Source organism: Camelus ferus, chromosome 3 (genome assembly GCF_009834535.1).
Source record: "Camelus ferus isolate YT-003-E chromosome 3, BCGSAC_Cfer_1.0, whole genome shotgun sequence".
NCBI lineage: Eukaryota > Metazoa > Chordata > Mammalia > Artiodactyla > Camelidae > Camelus > Camelus ferus.
In genome coordinates, this window is record NC_045698.1 from 3,685,082 (window position 1) to 3,703,448 (window position 18,367).

An 18,367-nucleotide genomic window follows, 5' to 3' on the forward strand; every position below is an offset into this window, starting at 1 on the left:
AAACTTCTGTATTCATATGTGGTTTTATTTTAATGACCACTTGACAAACATGCACATATATTTGTATATATGTATATTAGTAACATTTGACAAGATGTTACTATCCCTCATATACTGTAGCTAATAAAAAAAGTACAGCCACACCAATGAGCAAATCATACCAAGGGGCTATTACTGCAAGAAAAACTGTGACTGGTCAGAAGAGATAAGGATGGTTTCTCAGTCTTGTGAAGAAATACGAGTGAAAAATATGGCTCTAAGATTATCAAAGCTCCCAACCATCACCAGTGCAGGGAACCTATTTGGACTTTATCCTAAGGAAAAATAAAAGTGTCTCCCAGAGGATCGGGCAAGGAATGCATTGCCTGTTGTTAGTAAAGGCTGAACAGGATCTAAATGGTCTTTGGTGGAGAGTTGGTGAATTAAGTACATCCAAATGTATTTTCAATATGCAGTAACAGTTCTGAAAGGATATATGCAAAAAGTATGAGTGATTTTTGACAGGTGATGGGATCATAAGAGCATATACTTCTTACTTTATATGCTTTAATGTGTAGATTATTTTCTCAACAAATAACGTTACATGTATGACTGCAAAGAAAATGCACATATTACCATGAAGGGAAGTATCTGTATAATTCTCAAAATCAATCAGATTATCTAGTAAAAGATATTTTGGGAATAACTAGTGAAAAATAAGTTCTTATTTCTGAAGTATTTAACAGTGAAAAAAGGAGGCATTCAAGGGAAAAGTCACTTAAAAGAGAAAAAAAATCTGTTCATTTTTAAATTTTAGGAGCATTTTGAACAATGTAACTAATGTTTTCCCTGTCAAGTTGGTAGCAGTAATTTGGAGCCCAATTTGTAGTTGGTCCCTGAAGTGTAGTATAGCTCTTTATAAAATAAGTTTTTCACTTAATTACAACCCCTTTTTAATATGCCCTTTTGTCTTTCCCATGTTATTTTTATCTTTGCTGGTTTTTTTTTTTAATAATTTGTGTGTCTTTCTGGATTGTCTGAAATCCGTCCAGAAATGATGAGGGTTGACGTGTAGACTGATGGTTAGTAGCAGGGAGTGAACTAGAGTCGTGAGTGTTTGCTGAGCGCTCGCTGTGAAGAAGCGCGTGCAGTCAGGGCGTCTGTGTCGCTGACTGCCTTGTTGGAGCGTCATTCGGATGAAGATTCAGAGAGGGACAGCCTGGGCTCGGGGCTGCACAGAATACGTCTGAGTTTACACACAACATAAATGTTAGATTTACGTATTTCTGTGTTTAATGTAGTGAGTAGTATGTTTATATTTTATAATAAATGTTCCATAAAAATTACATATAAAGTAATTTATATTATAAAAGCAAATAGCTAACTGTATTTTTTTCTTTCAGAATTTAAATGAATATGTTGAAGCATTAATTACCTTGAAGCAAAAAATCATTAATACAGAGTGAGTATGTTTTCATGTGTTTGGCTGGACTCCACGAACCCGACATACCGGCGGGAGCAGGTGGTGGTGGTAGAGCCTCGGGCTGAAAGGGGGACTGGGGTTGCTCACCTGGGGCCTGGGTGGTGTGGGTTCGAGTGAAACCACTCTGGGGCCACCTGCGCAGGAGCCCCTGGTCTTGGTGCTCAGGCTTTACAAGGCTCAGGGTTAGGACGTGATTTTTGCTAAACTGTAATTTTTTTTTTAAACTGTTGTCTATCTTTAAAGTCTTCTTAGCTTTAGGACTGGACCTCAGATTTCCTTGTAGTACTTCATGGCCTTGGTATGAGGGTGTTTTTATTTTAATCCTATAAAAGTCAAAGGAATTTATAGGCTAAGATATTATTTAGATCAAAGGTATTTTAAATTAAAAGCTCATATATCAGTGCAGTGCTTTAAAGGAATTTAACATGATACATGTTACATTAATTAAACATAAATTTGTTGCAGGAAACTTGGGATGAAAGGAGCCTGGCACATTTTGAAACATGATTTTAACACAGTATATTTTCAGGATTAAGAAAAGTAACATAAATCTTTTCTTTGTTGCAGTAATTTGTTAACAGAATATCAGAAGAAATGTGATGATATCCTTTTACTGGCTTTTCCTTTGAAGTTTTAAGAATTCATAGAAATGTGAGAATTTTCATGGTCATCTTTCCAAAGGCAGTGTTTTCAGGCTTAATGTAGGAAGTCCCTCTTGCAGGCACAGTAAGCAGCTGGTTTTCTGTTAACACGTGTTAATGATAAAGGCTGTTCTACGGTGCATTTTGTTTTTGTCTTTGATTTGATTTTTTTTAAGGACTCATAAGCTTTTTAAAGAGCAATTTTTGTTTGTTTGGTTTTTTGTATTGCAGATGTGACTGTTCTTCAGGGTTAGGAATAATGTTAGACTGAATATGGTGCTGTGAGACAGTTAGGGATCTCTGAAGTGCATTGTAGAAGTATTCAAGATGTTTGAAAATTAACTTTTGTTAATCAGTTTTGTAATTGTGGAGAATTAACGAGTATATCCAAATCACAGTGTAGTTTCTCATCCATACAACGGCCCCGGGGCTCAGTCGGCGTTCGTTGAGTTTGGCTGTGTGGAGCCCCTGTAGTGCAGCAGGCCTCTGTGTTTTCCTGGTGGAGTGAAAACTGGGTGTGTAATTGCTTCTTCCTCACCTTGTGGTGATGCGTACCTGAATTAAATCTCTCCCGTAACAGTAAACATACATTTTTAGGGATTTTAGGAACAAGCTGACTTGCAGCTCCAGCTTCGTATTACAGCCCCCTGTGCTATTCACTTGGGCGGTAGCCTGAGGCCTGCTTCAGTGTGATTTCTGGCGCCCTTAAACTTACTTACATGCGATCACCAGTCATCGGTGTTGGTACCATCGTATCTAATTTGTGTGATTAGAGTAATAAAATCAAGATGTAGCATGTAGATTTATCTTTAGTATCTGAATTTTTACATTCAAAAAAATAGGTCATTGAAAATCTCTCGTGCTTTGTTTGTTGAAACTGCCAGTCTGTTTAATTATAAGTGCATGTTACTGCAAGAGTAATAGTTTTGATTTTGAAAGCTGTACAGAAGTAGTTCTTAGAAACATTTTTAATTAGCTAAACAGGGAAATAGATAAACAGTTAAGAGAATATGTGTTCATTATATCCTCTTGGAATAAATAGTATGAATGTTTTAAGGTAATTACACCTGTAATCTGGCAGGGAAACCTTTGATTTACTTTGCTAAAATGTGACTGCAAAATCTTAAAGTCAGAATTATTAGAATAATTTATTACAAATTGCCAAAACATTTTGATTATTCTTGAATTCTCATTCTGTAATGTGGTCATCTATTTTAGCTTCAACTGCAAGTAAATACTGATTTTTTTCTAAATACAGTTGGCTTTTGCCCACCATATGTGTTTGTTGTACCTCAAGCGTGCGGTTGTTTGCTCTACATCCTGAGGTGCTGGCGCTGAGGGTTAACGTGGCTTCTTATGTGAATTGATTTCTCACTCTTATGTAATTCTGACGTGTTTATTAGTTCTTCTTTCTTCAGGACAGAGTATATTTTATTTTGTCAGATTTTTTTTTAACTTTTCTTCCTTGCAAAGACTGCAGGGATGTGGGATGAGCAAAATAGACTCCTTAACCCTGAGAAGTTTACATTCTATGGAGGCGGGTTCAGGTGTGCTGTGACCAACAGACAGCTGTCTCCTGCGACATGAGTAGGGTTGTATAGGAGAGGAAGCTTAAAGGAATGGTTTTTTGCCGCCTTAGAACATTTTACTGGCAGCATGATGAGAAATGAAGTTTTATCAGATTGTGCAAACTGTACAAGTAAAAGGTTGTCTAGATTTTATGTTCTCTCTGTTATTTATTTTCTCGTTGCTCATTAAATGTAGATGTATATGGTTTTAGTGAATACATAACTCTTTTCTGCTGAAATTACGCTGTGGACTGAGAAATGAAGGGTGGGTTGTTTGGGTATTCTGATGTATACAGGATTCAAGGTAGTTTCCACCGGTTGCATATTACTTTGTCTTTATTCTTGGAATTTACTATTAATCATATATTTGACCAAGACTTTCTTAACTTAGAGAAATAGATATTTTGACTTTTGGTACATGTTATGATAAATAGGGGTAACTCAGTAAGAAGCTTTATTGCTATGTTACAGATGGAACTTTGAATGTTGTTTTTTAGGAATTATGATCTTGCCTGTATGTGTATTTAACACAGATTATTACAGATGGTTTTAAGTGGGTTTTTTCTTCAGAACAAATTCCAGCAGATTAAACTATCAGAGTTTTCTTTAACAAGTTTTACAGCTGCAGTTTGCAAGAAGGTAAGCTACCTGTTTTCATAGTCGATTTGGGGGAGATGTTTACAGACTAGGTTTTTACAGAGATTCAACAAAGTGCCACATAGAATTGACCCAATGTTTAGGATGTTTCTTTGATGCTCATAATAAAACAAGATTCACATTTTCCTTACTATTAAATTGTCCAGGTGAATTTCTCACTAAGGTCTTAAATTGCTAGCCTAGAGTTTTACCTTTCAGTAACTTACTGACGTGTGGCCTTTGGGGTGAAGCTTATTGCTGTCTCTGAATTCAGCTCTTTAATGTAGCTGTTTTTTGTGCATATTTTAAACAATTTAAAAGTTCCTGTGTAGAATTCAGTAGTGTTTTATACTCTGATTGCATTTATCACTTAGAAGGCAAAACATGGTTATAAACTGAATCACAAAATTGCCCGTCATTTAATTTGAATCAGTGGTTGGAAGAGCCAAATTACCTTGGCAGATTGTTCTTCAATGTATTTTTCAGCAGATTGAGAATCTATTGTATTTGTTTCTCAAGTGGCTTTTTGATGTACTTTTATTAGAAACAGAATATAATGACAAAGAAATAAAGAGGGATATGCAAATCATTTTGGTATAGAGAGGATGCCTTGAAAAAGAGAGATTCTTTTCTTTCTTTTTTGTTTTCAGGTAGAAATAAAATCCAAACTCACCAGTAGATGTATTTGATAACTCACTGGAGGTACTTTTGTAGTGTAACGTTAATGTATTGTCCATTTCTAGAGAGAATAGTACTCTGCATCACCAAGTGGAACAGATGCTTCAAAAAATTTCTCCTCTGCAGAAATGTCAGGAAGAACTAGGATCTTTAAAAGCAGAGCTAGAAGAGAAAAAGGTACCTAAAGTAATTTTTCTACAAAGGATTATCTTCAATAAATTACAGTCTACTTATTTATTATAATTGGGATAAGGGGACGTTCTACAGTCTTAACAAAGGGAGTAAACGATAGGACTCTGTGTATTACTATACTTAGAGAATATTGAACTGGTTGAAATGGCTTGGTTCTTGCAGGAATTATTAGCTCTGTAATGCTGTATTAGTTGCTTACGCTTTTTGAGAGGTTCGGTAGAGGAACCTCTCAGCAGTGAATTTTTATGACTCTGTGTCCTGTATCAGTTGCCTTTTCACGCTTTTCTTCCTCTAAGTGTAAAATGACATGCGGAAGTGCAAACTTGAAGTTAGAGACATCGTGTTCTACATTTCAAAATCAAGTCACTGTGAAACAGTTATTTTAAATGCTGTAAACTTATTTTTTAAATATAAATTTTGGTTTTCTCTTTACTGGAATTCTTTAAGGAGAATTCATGGCTTTTGTAGTTTTAAAAAAAAAATTCTGAAGCCAATAAAGTTAGGTAGTTTGCATGAGACAAGTCATAGCCAAGCTGGAATGATTCCTGGCTTCTCGACCTATTTTCTGAGCTCTTTTCATGATAGTATTTGTGCTTCTCATCTTCAAATTGTGCCATTTTAGTAATGCCATGGACATCTCTGAGGCTTAAATACTTTAGCAGGGGTTGATTTTCCTGTTTCTGTAGAAAGTCTTTATTGTATATTTAACTCTACAGTAAAAGTTACAGAAACAATCACAATGTTGAATTTTATTTACTTCTGATTATAAAATAATCTTACCAGCCATACCTGAGAGCAAGCATGAACATTGGAGTCAGACTTGAAAGACTGTCAGTCCTTCACTGTGACTTTCAAAGAATAAGTCAGCTTCTGAATCCTCAGACCCCTCATCTGTAAAAGGGGGTCATAATTAAAGCCCTTTTCTCAGAGCTGTGGCGACTGAAGAACTGTCATGTCACAAGACACTGTCATAGGCTCCCCGAGTGTCCTTCCTGTTCCACAGGGGCCGCAGGGTGTACATACTGATTGGTGTTAACGGGTAATGATTTGTTTTATATTTTTGCATAGTAGTGATATTATTTATTAAGCTGTGAAATTTCTTTAGGTTTTGTTGAATTGTAATTGGTTGCGACAAAAATATTAGCTATTCAATATTATGAAGATTTGGAGTTACCTTGTGATTAGTGTATTTTAAGTTTTACAGCTCTGTTTGATTAGACTGTTAGTCATACTACCTCTGTTAAGGATCTGGTTATATCCAGTCGTTCAGTGAATTATACTTTGGCTTCCTGCCTAATCATGTTTATTCATTTGGTTAATTTCATAGTGTTAAGTTATAATAATTTAGCCTTTTCAGGTCATAACCAGTTATCACTGATGATGAGTGGCTTTTAAGTTGATAATACACATTTCTTCCTTTTTCAGAGTTCTCTGAAGTTGTACCAGAACACTCATCAGGAATATGCTCGTGTGAAAGAGGAATGCTTGAAAACTGATGCTCAGTGAGGATTTTTAAAATTATTGTGGAAATAATTTTCATCTTTGAAAATGTCTAATCCTTAAATCAGTAGTGTTTCTCTTTTCTCTGTTTTTGGGTTGGTTGTTTGCAATTAATTAACTGGGTGATCTTGACCTAGTCTCTCAGTATTGGATTCCACATCTGTGAAATGGGAACTGTACCTACATTGAAGGATCAATAGGAGAGTTAAATAAAGCATGTGTTAAAGAGCTGCTCACAGGAAGGACTGCATAAAAGCTTTTCTGTCTGAATGCCTGCGCGCACGTGTGTCTGTATTATGTTTTCCTAGAGAAAACAGTTATCTCCTGTCTCTGTACCAGTCCTTTAACAGATGTCATTTGAAATGGGTGTCTTTGTCCCATTAATAAACAGGGCTGTTCAGAAGAAGTCAGTTGATTGTTTTGCAGTTTAATGCTGTATTCACATTATTTATAGAACTTGTGAGTGACGTGTGCAGTGGTTTAACGCAGGTGTGATGACACGGTAACTCAGAAACTTTCTCAGGGCTTCTTACCTTCTCTGGCTCAGAAATCTGTCCTAAAACAAGGGCAGTGTTCCAGCCACTGCCTCCTGTAGAATGGTGGTGTGAACCCTCCCACCCTGTGTGCTCCTAAAAGTAACTTCACCTAATCAGATGCCAGACTGACTCCGGGAGACCATCTGGACGCATCAGCTTGGCTCAGAGATGGGGCCACAGCAATTCAGGAAAAGGCCCAGACGTGGCATGTCAGAAAAATGCAGATTTCTGTGATCCACTTTGTGAACATGTCGCCCTGAACAGCGTGCTGCTCTTTGTGGGGTTCACTCTCCCCTCAGAGCAGTTGCTGGTAATTGTAGTGCTTGTGTGTGATGCTTCATTGTGGCTGACATTTTCTTTGTTATGTAAATCCCAGTAGTTTTTAAAAAATATGTCCTGGAAATTGTAACATTGAGATTTTTTTTCCTGTTAATTTTTTTTCTTTCTTCTATACCATTTTAATTTGTAAAATTGTATTCTCAGGAAGAAGAAACTAGAAGCCAAGGTGAAGAAGCTGGAAGGTAATTGGCCCTCTGGTTGTCCATCTAATGGAATTGGTTGTCTCTGTACACATGGTTGGTAACTGCTGGTAACTGCACAGGATTATAGTGCTTGGTCAGGCTGAGTCCTGGACTGTGGTGGGGCAGCCCTGGGTGAGTGCATTAGGGCACTGTTAGGAAGAAGTTTGAATACTATTCTCCTCTTGGTTCCTGGATAGTAACGTGGAAATGGTAGAAATGTGGCAAATCCTGAAGTGTTTGTTCAAAATAATAACAGCCCCTACTTTTACTGTAAAAAGCAGCAACCGATAAAAGGATTGAATTTTAAAAGTTGAGTCTCATGGGGCATTCTCATTTTTTCCTAAAGAAGTAAGTGGTTAGTAGAAAAGGTTACTGCTTTTGTACTGAGGAGCTGATGTATTTGGATGGTCATGACGCACTCGTGGAGGGAGTCCCCGGGGACTCCCCACACCCAGGTCGCCGCTTTGTCCCTGGCCCTCTCCCGGCCCCAGCCCTCGGTCAGGGGCTGCTGGCGCACCCTGAGCAGGCAGAGTGTCTGCTCAGTCCTCCTGGGGCAGCCCAGAGCCCTTCAGGAGCTGACCTCAAGATCCTGTCTTCTGTTTAACCATCTTCGTTGAGCGGTTGTGACGTGGAAACAGCATCACGCGGAGACGAGCGGGGCCCGGCCGGCCTCCCAGCTGCTCGCCCTCTCCCTGCGGCCTGGGCTTCAGCGCCCTGCCGCTGCCCCTGCTTCCCGAGCCTGCCCCCTGCACGCGGGCTCCCGGCTGCGCTCGGCCTCCTCTGGAGGAGGGAAGGCTCGGTTCTTCTCAGTTCCGGTGTGAAGTAAGAACTTAAACGAAAGTTGCTGAATATATTTTTAGTCATTAACCTGCCTAGATTCAGCCCAGCTTTTCAGACTTAAACTGTAAATATTTTGCTAACAGCTTTCCCTCTGACTTGCTCGTCGTGCAGCCTGGGCAGGGCAGTGAGCACTCATGGTGCTCTGTCTAAGGGCTGCCTTCTCTTGCTAGTGTGTGGAGAGAAGTGTCTATTTAAGGTCATTTTTTAAAGGGATCTAAAATGCCTGTGAGACTATATGAATCTTTTAGAGCAGACTTCCTTTCCAAGTGTGTTTTCCATGTGACAAAAATATTTTCCTCCAGTAAGTGATGGGACGTGATAATCGGGTGAAGAAATGCCCGAGCTTGTTAGAGGAGTCAGGAGAGGGCTGTTACTGTGGTGTTCGTGGGGATTTTGCTTTTCACAGCAATTGTAATGAACGTATTCAGATAAAGTCAGTACTGCTCAGATTCTTAATAGTATATTTGAACCATTCAGTGCCTCAGAACCAAAAACTCGAGTTAAGAATTTGCTGTAGACCCACAGAAAGGTTATGCAAATAGCTGAACGGTAGACCTGCAATAAAGACACTGGGACTTGGGACTGTTGGCTTAGGGAGAGGGAGTGCCAGGCAGAAGGAGCAGCAGTATAGAAGCATCCAGAAGACCGCCCCTGCCCCAGATGAAGGGGCCAGTGTGAGCTGTACTCAAGGTGAAACCTGGTCCAAGTCTCTGAAACTTCAGTGCTGCTGAGCGTTAAAGAGCAAGGGACCGCGGCCTCTCCCGCTCAAGGCCTGGGCGGCGGGCTGTTGCCTGACTAGAGTCTGGCTGGCTGGGGTTAGGACTGGAGCAGGTTCTCAGGGCCTGCGGCCGTTCTCTGGTCTCACAGGTAGTGGCCTGGACACACACGCTCCTGCACTTCTCCGTGACTCTGACAGTACTGAAGGGACAGCACCTTTTTACAAAACGTGTTTCAATTTCAAGAAACAAAAGCTCTCAGTAGATTATTTATTTTGAGCATTTCGTTGACAGTAGTTGTAAATTTGGTAATGATTTTTCTCTCTTCACTGCACGCTTTAAATAAAGAGGCTGCCGTCAAGCAAACTCAGGACTTCAAGCAACTGAGGAATGAAAAGAAAATACTTGAAAAGGAATTTAAGAAGACACAGGTAATAGCTAGCAGGGGTGCACACGTGTGCCCGGTTCCTGGCCCCAGGGCCCCCTCACGCCCCGGTTGTGCGGGGGTCCGAGCGAGGCCCCGGCGAGGACAGCGGCGCCCTCCCCTCTCGCGCCCTGTCTGGAGCGCTGCATCCTGCACCCGCTGCAGACCCTGCTGGTGTTTTGTTTTCGCAGGAAAGGCTGGATGAATTTTCTAAACAGAAAAATGAAAAGGGTGAGTGTTCAGTTAATACTTATTTAAAAGTTCTATTTTGACCTGCAGTTTTGTTTTTTTTTAAACTGTTATTTCCCCACATTTTTAGAATTGAGACACATTGGAACACAGATTTCAAGTGATTCTTACGGAAGTATCGATAAGAGTGAGTACATTACGAGTTTAGGTTTAATCTCTGTGCGTTACTTTAGTGGTTTGGGAGGCTGCTTGTTGCTCTTACCTGTAATTGTGTGAATTCCAGGGTTTGTCCATGTGTTTTGTTAGAAGAAGCCATGTCCTCTTTCCTGTCTTCATCAGCTCCGTGTTTGTTATCACCACCTTGCTGTCTGATAGAATAATACAGTGAATGAAAAAGTCAAAAAGCAGTATTGTTTGGGAAAGAAAAATCATAAAAGGTATAATTTCCATAGTCTTCAATAAATAAGTGTAGTTTTCTCTTTAGATTACAATTTATCAAGTTAATGTATTAAATTTCTTAGGTGCCAAATACATAAAAATGGTGAAATTCAGGGAGGCAAACTGTGGAGCCAAAGCCGGATGGTGTTTCTGGAAGACAGGAGGGTCAGGGAAGGCCCCTTGCAGCTGCAGGGAGCGGGGCAGTGGTGGCAGGGCGGGGCGTCCCCGGCGCTCCGGAGCGCGTGGGGCGGCAGGGCCGTGCAGATGGGCGGGTGTGGCTCCGCGTGGGGGCTGGAGTTTTCACAGGGGTGTTTCTGTTTGTTGTGTGACCCTGGCCAGCGGCTTCCCTTCTTTGTGTTTTCATTCCTGATGTTGGAAAGGAGATGATGAATTTCTGCTCTGCCTATCTTGCACATTTTTGGTAGAGATCGATTCAAAATGGTAAAGAAGTAAATGATGGCATTTTCATGTCACTCATGTTTTCTCCAAATGGAAGTTATTAAAACCACTTACATTGTTTTGTGCGGGTACGTAGTGTCCCTTCAGAAATCTCCTTCACTTTCAGCTTCTTTTCCTTCGTTTTTTTTTTTTTTTTTTTTTTTTCCTTTCTTTTCCCCGTGGCCCAAGGCTTAAGACTTGGACAGTTCACACCTGTCAGTTGCCTGGGCCCTGATTCTCTGTTGATCGCTGTCCCTGATACATAATTCCATGTGCTTTTGACTCTTCTTCCTACTCTTGTGTGTGGAAAGTGAGACTTTGAGAAATAGAGGACTTGGCTTTCCCAACTCACAGTCAGCTGTTGAGTGTAACCACCTCTGCACAGACAGGTTTGCTTCAGGGTTTGGCGCTTCTCCGGCTTCCCTGTTAAAACAGAGCCCTACCCCTCCGTAGTCTGTCTCTAGCCTTACATTCTGTTTCATTTTCTTCAAAGAACTAGTTACTGTCTCAAGTAAAATCTCTCTCCTTTTTTTTTTTTTTAAATCTACCCTCAGTGTGAGAGAGTGGATATTCTTTATTGTACATTTTACTTTTTCCAAATAAATGAATGAAGTCTTTAGGAATCTGTTGATTATTTAGCTGTGGGCCTTGGTGGGTTTAATTCCTAATTCTTGTGTATATCTTTAACACTTTTCTCTGTTAATGCCTGACTTCTGAATGAGATTTAAAGTGAGGCAGAAAGAGTGTTGGGTTGGCTTCACTTTTAAAAAGACTGCCTAAGTGCTATGTTTGTCTGCCTGCTTTCCTTTCAGATTCCAATAAAAAAATGGCAGAAGATTTTTTTAAAAAAGAATAGCTCTCCTTTATCCTTAAAAAGTGCTAGAAATTAATGAGGAAGATGTAAAGCAGAATGATGTCAGCTGGTGATGAAACCCAAATTACAGAGAAAACAGCAGCCCTCAGAAAGCAGGTTTTCACTGCAGGAGCCTGTGTCTCCCCAAATCTGAGGTGGCAGGAGTGGGGAGGGAGCAGGGCCTTAGCAGTTTGCCCTGGATTGATTGATTAGGGGGTCAAAAATCTATAGCCTTATGGTTTCAGGAACAGTTTCTGGTGAGTCCTACAGGGTGTGGCCCGACATTTAGTTCTCTGAAGTGTTAGGACGTGAGGGGGCCCAGAGTGGGTGTGGATGTCAGGAAATTGTATTAATTATATGGCTGCTTTGAGGGATAGCCTCTTGTGTTCATTCCTAGAAAATGGGACATTTGTGTGTGTGTGCTGTCAGTCCTCACAGCTGCCTTTGCCCTGCTCCCCTCCTCCTGAAGGCAGGGTCCCATAGGTTTCATCTAGAACCGAGAAAAAGCAGGGACGGGAAAGAAAGGCGCCAGACTCAAGAAAAAACTGGTCTCTGAAGAGGTGATATCCTTAGAGAGTGTCTAGGAACATACCTGTAGGCTCTGCTGTGAAATCTGAGTTGGGGGTCCTCAAATACTAACCATACGATTGTAGAAATAAACCCACTAGAAAGGCTGGATTGTTGAGTGGACAAATAGAAGATTGCTGCAGTGAACCAAGAGATTTAGTCGTGGTCGTCTCTGAGAAAGTGCTGTAAAACGACAAGGTAAGGAAAGGTATAAGGGAAAATCTGAGACTGGAGTCATGCAGCCAGGTGTTGTAATTGTTATCTCGGACTTTTCAGAGGTGAGGACAGGGTGTAAGGAGAGAATGTGATCGAGAAATAATAGAAAGAAACCTCCCCGAGCAGAACGCGGGTGTAATGCTTCGTTAGAAAATCCTCCAGCCATAGAGCGTGTTTGTTACGTGCAGCCTCCACCTGATCTTGTCATAGGAAATGCATTTCAGATCAAGTGAAGCAGAAAGATTGAATATAGGGGGATAGGAAAAAAAAATTCCAAGCAGATACTAACTTGAAAGTAGTAATAAAGGCAAAAAAATTCAAGCCTAGAAATGAATTTCCGGGGATTAAAAGGAAATGTCTAGACTGAGTAAAGGTGCAGTTCATCCAGAAGCTGCTGCTCTCATGCCCTTCGAGCGTGAAGCTGCATCCAGTGACATGCTTGGACGTTCTGGGGGGCGTAGCCTGATCTGTTTTCACGGGAGGCCTCCGTGTGTTTCTCAGAATATAGAATAAAAGCAGACAAAGTAAGGGATAGAATTGGACTCCTAATTACACAATGGAAGATTTACATACAGCTCTTTTAAACCACAGACTTTGACGTCTTTAAAATACTTTTCAAACATGTGAAAGATGACTATTTACTAGGCAACAAGAAGCTACAATCTAATACGAGATACTAAGATACTGATAAGTCATAAAATAGTAATAAAAATCTTTCCCACCTGCCCCCCAAGAGACCTGATAACTGAACACACATAAACACAAACAAACCCCTCTTGGGCAACAACAACAACAACAAAAAGAACCTAAAATACCAAGCTGTTTTAGAAATAAAAGTAGGGCAATATTTACTAAAATCCTTGAGGTACTGCCAATATGGGATTCAATGAATGGTTTTGATCTTAGGCTATTATTTTGGAAAGCAGGAATTACGGAAAATGAATGACTAAGAAGATAGGAAAATGCAACAGAAACGTAAGCGAAGTAGGAAGAGGGAATTGGTGAAGGGGAAAACGTAGTATGCTACTGAAATAGAAAAGAAAGCAGTTGGTTTGGGACCATTAAACGTATCAGCTGGGTCTTCACACTGCTGGTGAGACTGACAACCCTCTAGCAAATCGGACTAAGAGAGGAAGGAACAAAAAGCCAGTAGCACCAAGACTGAGAAGGCTATGAAACTACATTTGGAGAATTTCTTAATTTAGAAATTTATATTCAAATTTGATCATGTTCATAAAATGGCTCATTTTGTAGGAAAACATACTCAAATTGACACAGACAATCCTGAACAGAAAAATAACCCAGAATAAATTTTAAAAAATAGGTAAAGACCCAGCACCATGGAAGATGCAGGTGGCTTGCAGGTGAGCAAACCTTCAGTGAAAAACTGATGTCTTTATTATTATTTTGCTTGTTTAAGAACTTACAAGAATATGGAATGCTGTCATTCTCCTTAGACTAGTGTAACCCTGTACCAAAGCCAATTAAGAATAACATGCATACGTATCTTCAAGACTCACAACTCTGTCACCTAGGATTAAAGCTGCAAAAATACTAAATAAAATCTTGAGAATATGAGTTTATGAGTAATTTAGAATATGGACAAATTATGGCTTAAGGATTTATCACAGGAATACTGTAGCAACTGGTCAAAAGAAAATGATACGATCATCTCAATTCAGTACCCGTTCCTCATTAAAAAAAAAAATTGGTGCGGTAATAATAGAAAAAACCACTTTGAACTTGAGAGAGCATAGTGGGTGCTGTCAGAAAGAAGGCAGACCTGCCACGTTCCGTCCCTCTGCGTGCTGGAGACCTGAGCAGCGCGACGGAGCGGATGCAAAGCAGGTGCTGCGTGTGCTAGTAGGGAGAGTCCAACTGTCATTCTTTTAAACCATGTCTGTGTAGAAAGTGGGATTCAGAAGTCCACAAATGACAAATGCTGGAGAGGCGGTGGAGAAAGGGGAACCCTCCTACACTGCTGGTGGGAATGCAGTTTGGTGCAGCCACTGTGGAAAACAGGATGGAGATTCCTCAAAAGACTGGAAATAAACTTACCGTGTGACCCAGGAATCCCGCTTCTGGGCATATATCCAGAAGGAACCCTACTTCAGGATGACACCTGCACCCCAATGTTCATAGCAGCTCTCTTTACATTAGCCAAGACATGGAAACAGCCTAAATGTCCATCAACAGATGACTGGATAAAGAAAATTTGGTACATTTACACAATGGAATACTATTCAGCTGTAAAAACGACAACGTAACGCCATTTGCAGCAACATGGATGTTACTGGAGAATGTCATTCTAAGTGAAGTAAGCCAGAAAGAGAGAGAAAAATACCGTATGAGATCACTCATATGGAATCTAAAAAGAAAAAAAAAAAGAACATAAATACGGAACAGAAACAGACTCGTAGACATAGAATACAAACTTGTGGTTGCCAAGGGTGCGGGGGGTGGGAAGGGACAGACTGGGATTTCAAAATCTGTAGATATTGACAGGCATATGCAGAATAGATAAACAAGATTATACTGTATAGCACAGGGAAATATATACAAGATCTTGTGGTAGCTCACAGAGGAAAAATTGTGACAATATATGTATGTTCATGTATAACTGAAAAATTGTGCTCTACACTGGAATCTGACATAACATAACTCAATAAAAAAAGTTAAAAAATTATAAAACTGTCGTGATTAAGGAAGCATGCTTTTCATGTGGAAACTGACAAATCAGTGGAGTAGGAAAGTCTAGAAATACTGCACTCATAGATTTCTAGATTTTGATAAAGGAGGCATTTTAAGGAATTGGGGGAGGCCTGTGGTTCAGCTGAGAGATTTTCGCAACTAAGTAATGATGCCACAATGAAGTGGTTTTTTTGTTTTGTTTTTGTTTTTTCTGCTTTGCTGAGAATGGATAGCTCTTTTTTGTCAGATTGGAAGTAATGAACGAGTGCTTGGTTAGAGTAAGCATAGCTCTGGTTAACAGACTCCGTAAGGGCAGAAAAGTAACTTTTTTTCTTTTCTTTTAAGGTTCCTTGTTTGCTGCTTTGGGTATACGTAATAAGCAGGGATCCCGGTCAGGTCATTTAAGCAAAGGGGATTACAGTATTTGGAAGCAGGCTTTTGGGTAGGTTAAATCACAACGTAGATAAACTACTTGGTCATAGAATTTTTAAACTCTAAAACTAATGCACCTCACACACACAGTGACAGTGGCTGACATGGCTCAGGAGAGGTTGGAAATGTCCAACTTTTCAAACGTCTCTGTTATTGTGTCCCCATGGGTCCTGGCCTCTTTCTCTGGACTTCACTTCTTGGAGTGATGTAATTTGCCATCTTAAATAGGGCTGACTTATTCTAAAATCTGTGATTCCTTAGAGATATTTTGGTTTAAAAGGTTGGTCTTTTTAGCCTCTCTACAACTGGATTAAAGATTTCAGTATTTTCAATAAATGATTCTGTTTAATTTAAGAACTTTAAGTAAACTGTGATAGAACTTTGAGGTAGCCTGAAATTACCTAATACTTACTGCTATTTTTAGTTTAATGAGTGTGGATTGCCTTTTAAATGTATTATTTGACATAAACTATTGATCTTTATAGTTTTATGAATTTTTTTTTTTTTTTTTTTGCTTTGGAAGGTTTTTGGGAATTTGTGTTCTTAATGTTAAATTTGCTCTAAACCCATAGCATACTGTTCTTAAATGTAACGTGACTTTGATTAGGCCTGTCTTGGTTACAGTTGCCCTTTGCCTTTCAACTTGAACCAGTGGTTCTTAAGCATTTTAGGAATTCAGACCCCTTTGAAAAATCTTTATAAAAATTCTCAAGCTTTCACTTTCCTTACAGAAGCATATGCTTCTTTCTGTGTGTCTGCTCATGTGTGTGATTCTCTCTCCCTGTCCTTAAGTTCCTACACACGCATTTTTGTCTCCCTTCATTTTCCCTTAAGGCCATTAAAGAATTTTCCAAGATCTGTGAAGCCCCTAGGTTAATTACAGCTTTTCTGATAACCTCCTGGAACTGAGGAAATACCTCTCTACTGTTCTGGAATCTCTTATATTCGTCGTTACCCCTGTGCTTCTCCCCACCCCCAAATTTCATATCACTGTAGAAAATATGTAGACCAGAAACTTACCTATCCCATGCATACTTAAAGGTGATCAAAGCTTCTAGCAACAAATAGATTTGGTCTTCTGAGTCCTAATGCTGTCTGCACCGCCCACCCCACCCGCCCCCAGTAGAAGACCCAAGCTTGTGTTCAGCCTTCAATCAGTAGACCTTTCCATCAATAGCTTAACCAAATTGTCTGCAAGGGTTGAATTTGGGAAAGATGTTTAAGTCACCTAGTATTCTAAATTCCTAATAAATCCTGATTTCACCAGAGTAGTTTTGGCCTTGTATAGAATGGCCAAATGACATGACTTTACTATTTTACTCTTTCGCAGGAAAAGTAAAACTGCTTCTGAAGGAACTCTGGCTCTGTGTAAACACAACACGCAGACTTCCTGGTGAAGGCAGAGGATGTGTCCCAGGTGAGAGAGAAGCTTCTGGAAGGACATTTCATACATGCAGTAGGAATGTTTACCGTGGACACTGTATGCCTTTAATTTTTCACATCTCTTGAATCTTGCATTGAAAGACTGAGATAAACTAGGATGTACTTTTAACCATACAAAGCTCTGTTTCCTTCAGCATGACTTCCAGGCTCAGTGAATGCATTTGGTTTTTAATTTAATAGTAGCTTTCATCAGGGAACATTTATGGGATCCAGAAGGACACTTGGGGGAGGCGTATATGGCAGGCGTATGTAGAGCCACGTGTGTCGTTTCCCATCCCAGGACCCACTTTGCATTTAGTGGTCATTCTTCGTTTCCTTCCCCCTACCCCGGGTCTGGCGGTTCATCAGTCTTTCCTTGTCTCAGGTTTTCGACGCTTTTGGAGAATACGAGTCATTTGGTAGAAAGCCTGTTTGCTTAGCTGATGTTTTCTCGTGTTCGAGTGAGTCTGTGTTGTTGGCCAGAGTTCCCCAGCGGGATACTGGGGAAGGGATGTGTCTGTGCGTTACTGCTGGGGATGTTAACCTTGACTGACTGTTTAAGGTGGTGTTGGCCAGGTTTCTCCGATGTGAAGTTACTCTTCCTTATTCGTCGATTAACTATCTTGAGGGAGATTCTTTGACACTGCAGATGTTCTGTTTCTCCCCAGCTCGAGCCCTCCAATTTTGTCACCTGTGGATGCATCCTGTCTGCTACGACTGCTGCTTTGTCTAATAGTGGTTTTTACATTTCCCTCCTACGTGGCAGTTGGAGCTCTGTGAGGAAGAGCTGTACTTTTTCACCATTTATTTATTCATTCACTTATTTCTGTCAGTGTAGTCTTACAGATACCTGTTTTATTCTAAACGCTGTAATTCAGTACTTACGTTATTTCATTATTCAGATTGTACCAGACTTGGTTAGTGGGAGCGTCTTCAGTTTGGCTCTTTGGCTCCTGGGTCTTCCTGCGTTTCTGTCTGTTCGGGCTTTTTTACCCCCGGTCCTGCAGGGTGTTTCAGGCTCAGCTTGTGTTTTCCCCTCCCCAGTTCTGTGATCAGCCACTTCTCCAAGGAGCCCTGAGTTCTTCTGTGAAGTGTGTTTTTACAGCTTTCAAATATGACAAATGGTTATTTCTGGTTATTTCCCAGGACACGGTGTTTTTGCTAGCAGTTAGCACTGCTGCAGTTTACCAAAATCAGACCCCAAAGGGTTTTTGGTGATCTTCCCGCTACGCCTTAATGCAGAGCATTTGGGTGGCCTAGTCAAGTCCCTTAGTTAGAGCACTGCACAAATACGGTCACGGGCAGGCGTGATACAAGTGGATTTTACACAGAGACAGCAGCATTCCCTGTCCACACTCGTGCAGAGAGCCGCTCCTCCCGAGCACGCCTGGCTGGGCGGGAAGATGC

General features: G+C 40.4%; 1 protein-coding gene across 1 annotated transcript in view; it reads left to right on the forward strand.

Moving 5' to 3' along the window:
• The window catches only part of ICE1 (interactor of little elongation complex ELL subunit 1), a 48,192-nt gene that overhangs the window by 8,546 nt on the left and 21,279 nt on the right, over window positions 1-18,367 (forward strand). The window contains exons 2-11 of the mRNA XM_032469711.1: window positions 1,383-1,441; window positions 2,030-2,064; window positions 4,292-4,310; window positions 5,051-5,162; window positions 6,603-6,679; window positions 7,697-7,734; window positions 9,639-9,721; window positions 9,906-9,945; window positions 10,034-10,090; window positions 16,869-16,955. Of these exons, the coding sequence (XP_032325602.1) occupies window positions 1,383-1,441; window positions 2,030-2,064; window positions 4,292-4,310; window positions 5,051-5,162; window positions 6,603-6,679; window positions 7,697-7,734; window positions 9,639-9,721; window positions 9,906-9,945; window positions 10,034-10,090; window positions 16,869-16,955 (607 nt within the window). The remainder of the gene's footprint in view (window positions 1-1,382; window positions 1,442-2,029; window positions 2,065-4,291; window positions 4,311-5,050; window positions 5,163-6,602; window positions 6,680-7,696; window positions 7,735-9,638; window positions 9,722-9,905; window positions 9,946-10,033; window positions 10,091-16,868; window positions 16,956-18,367) is intronic.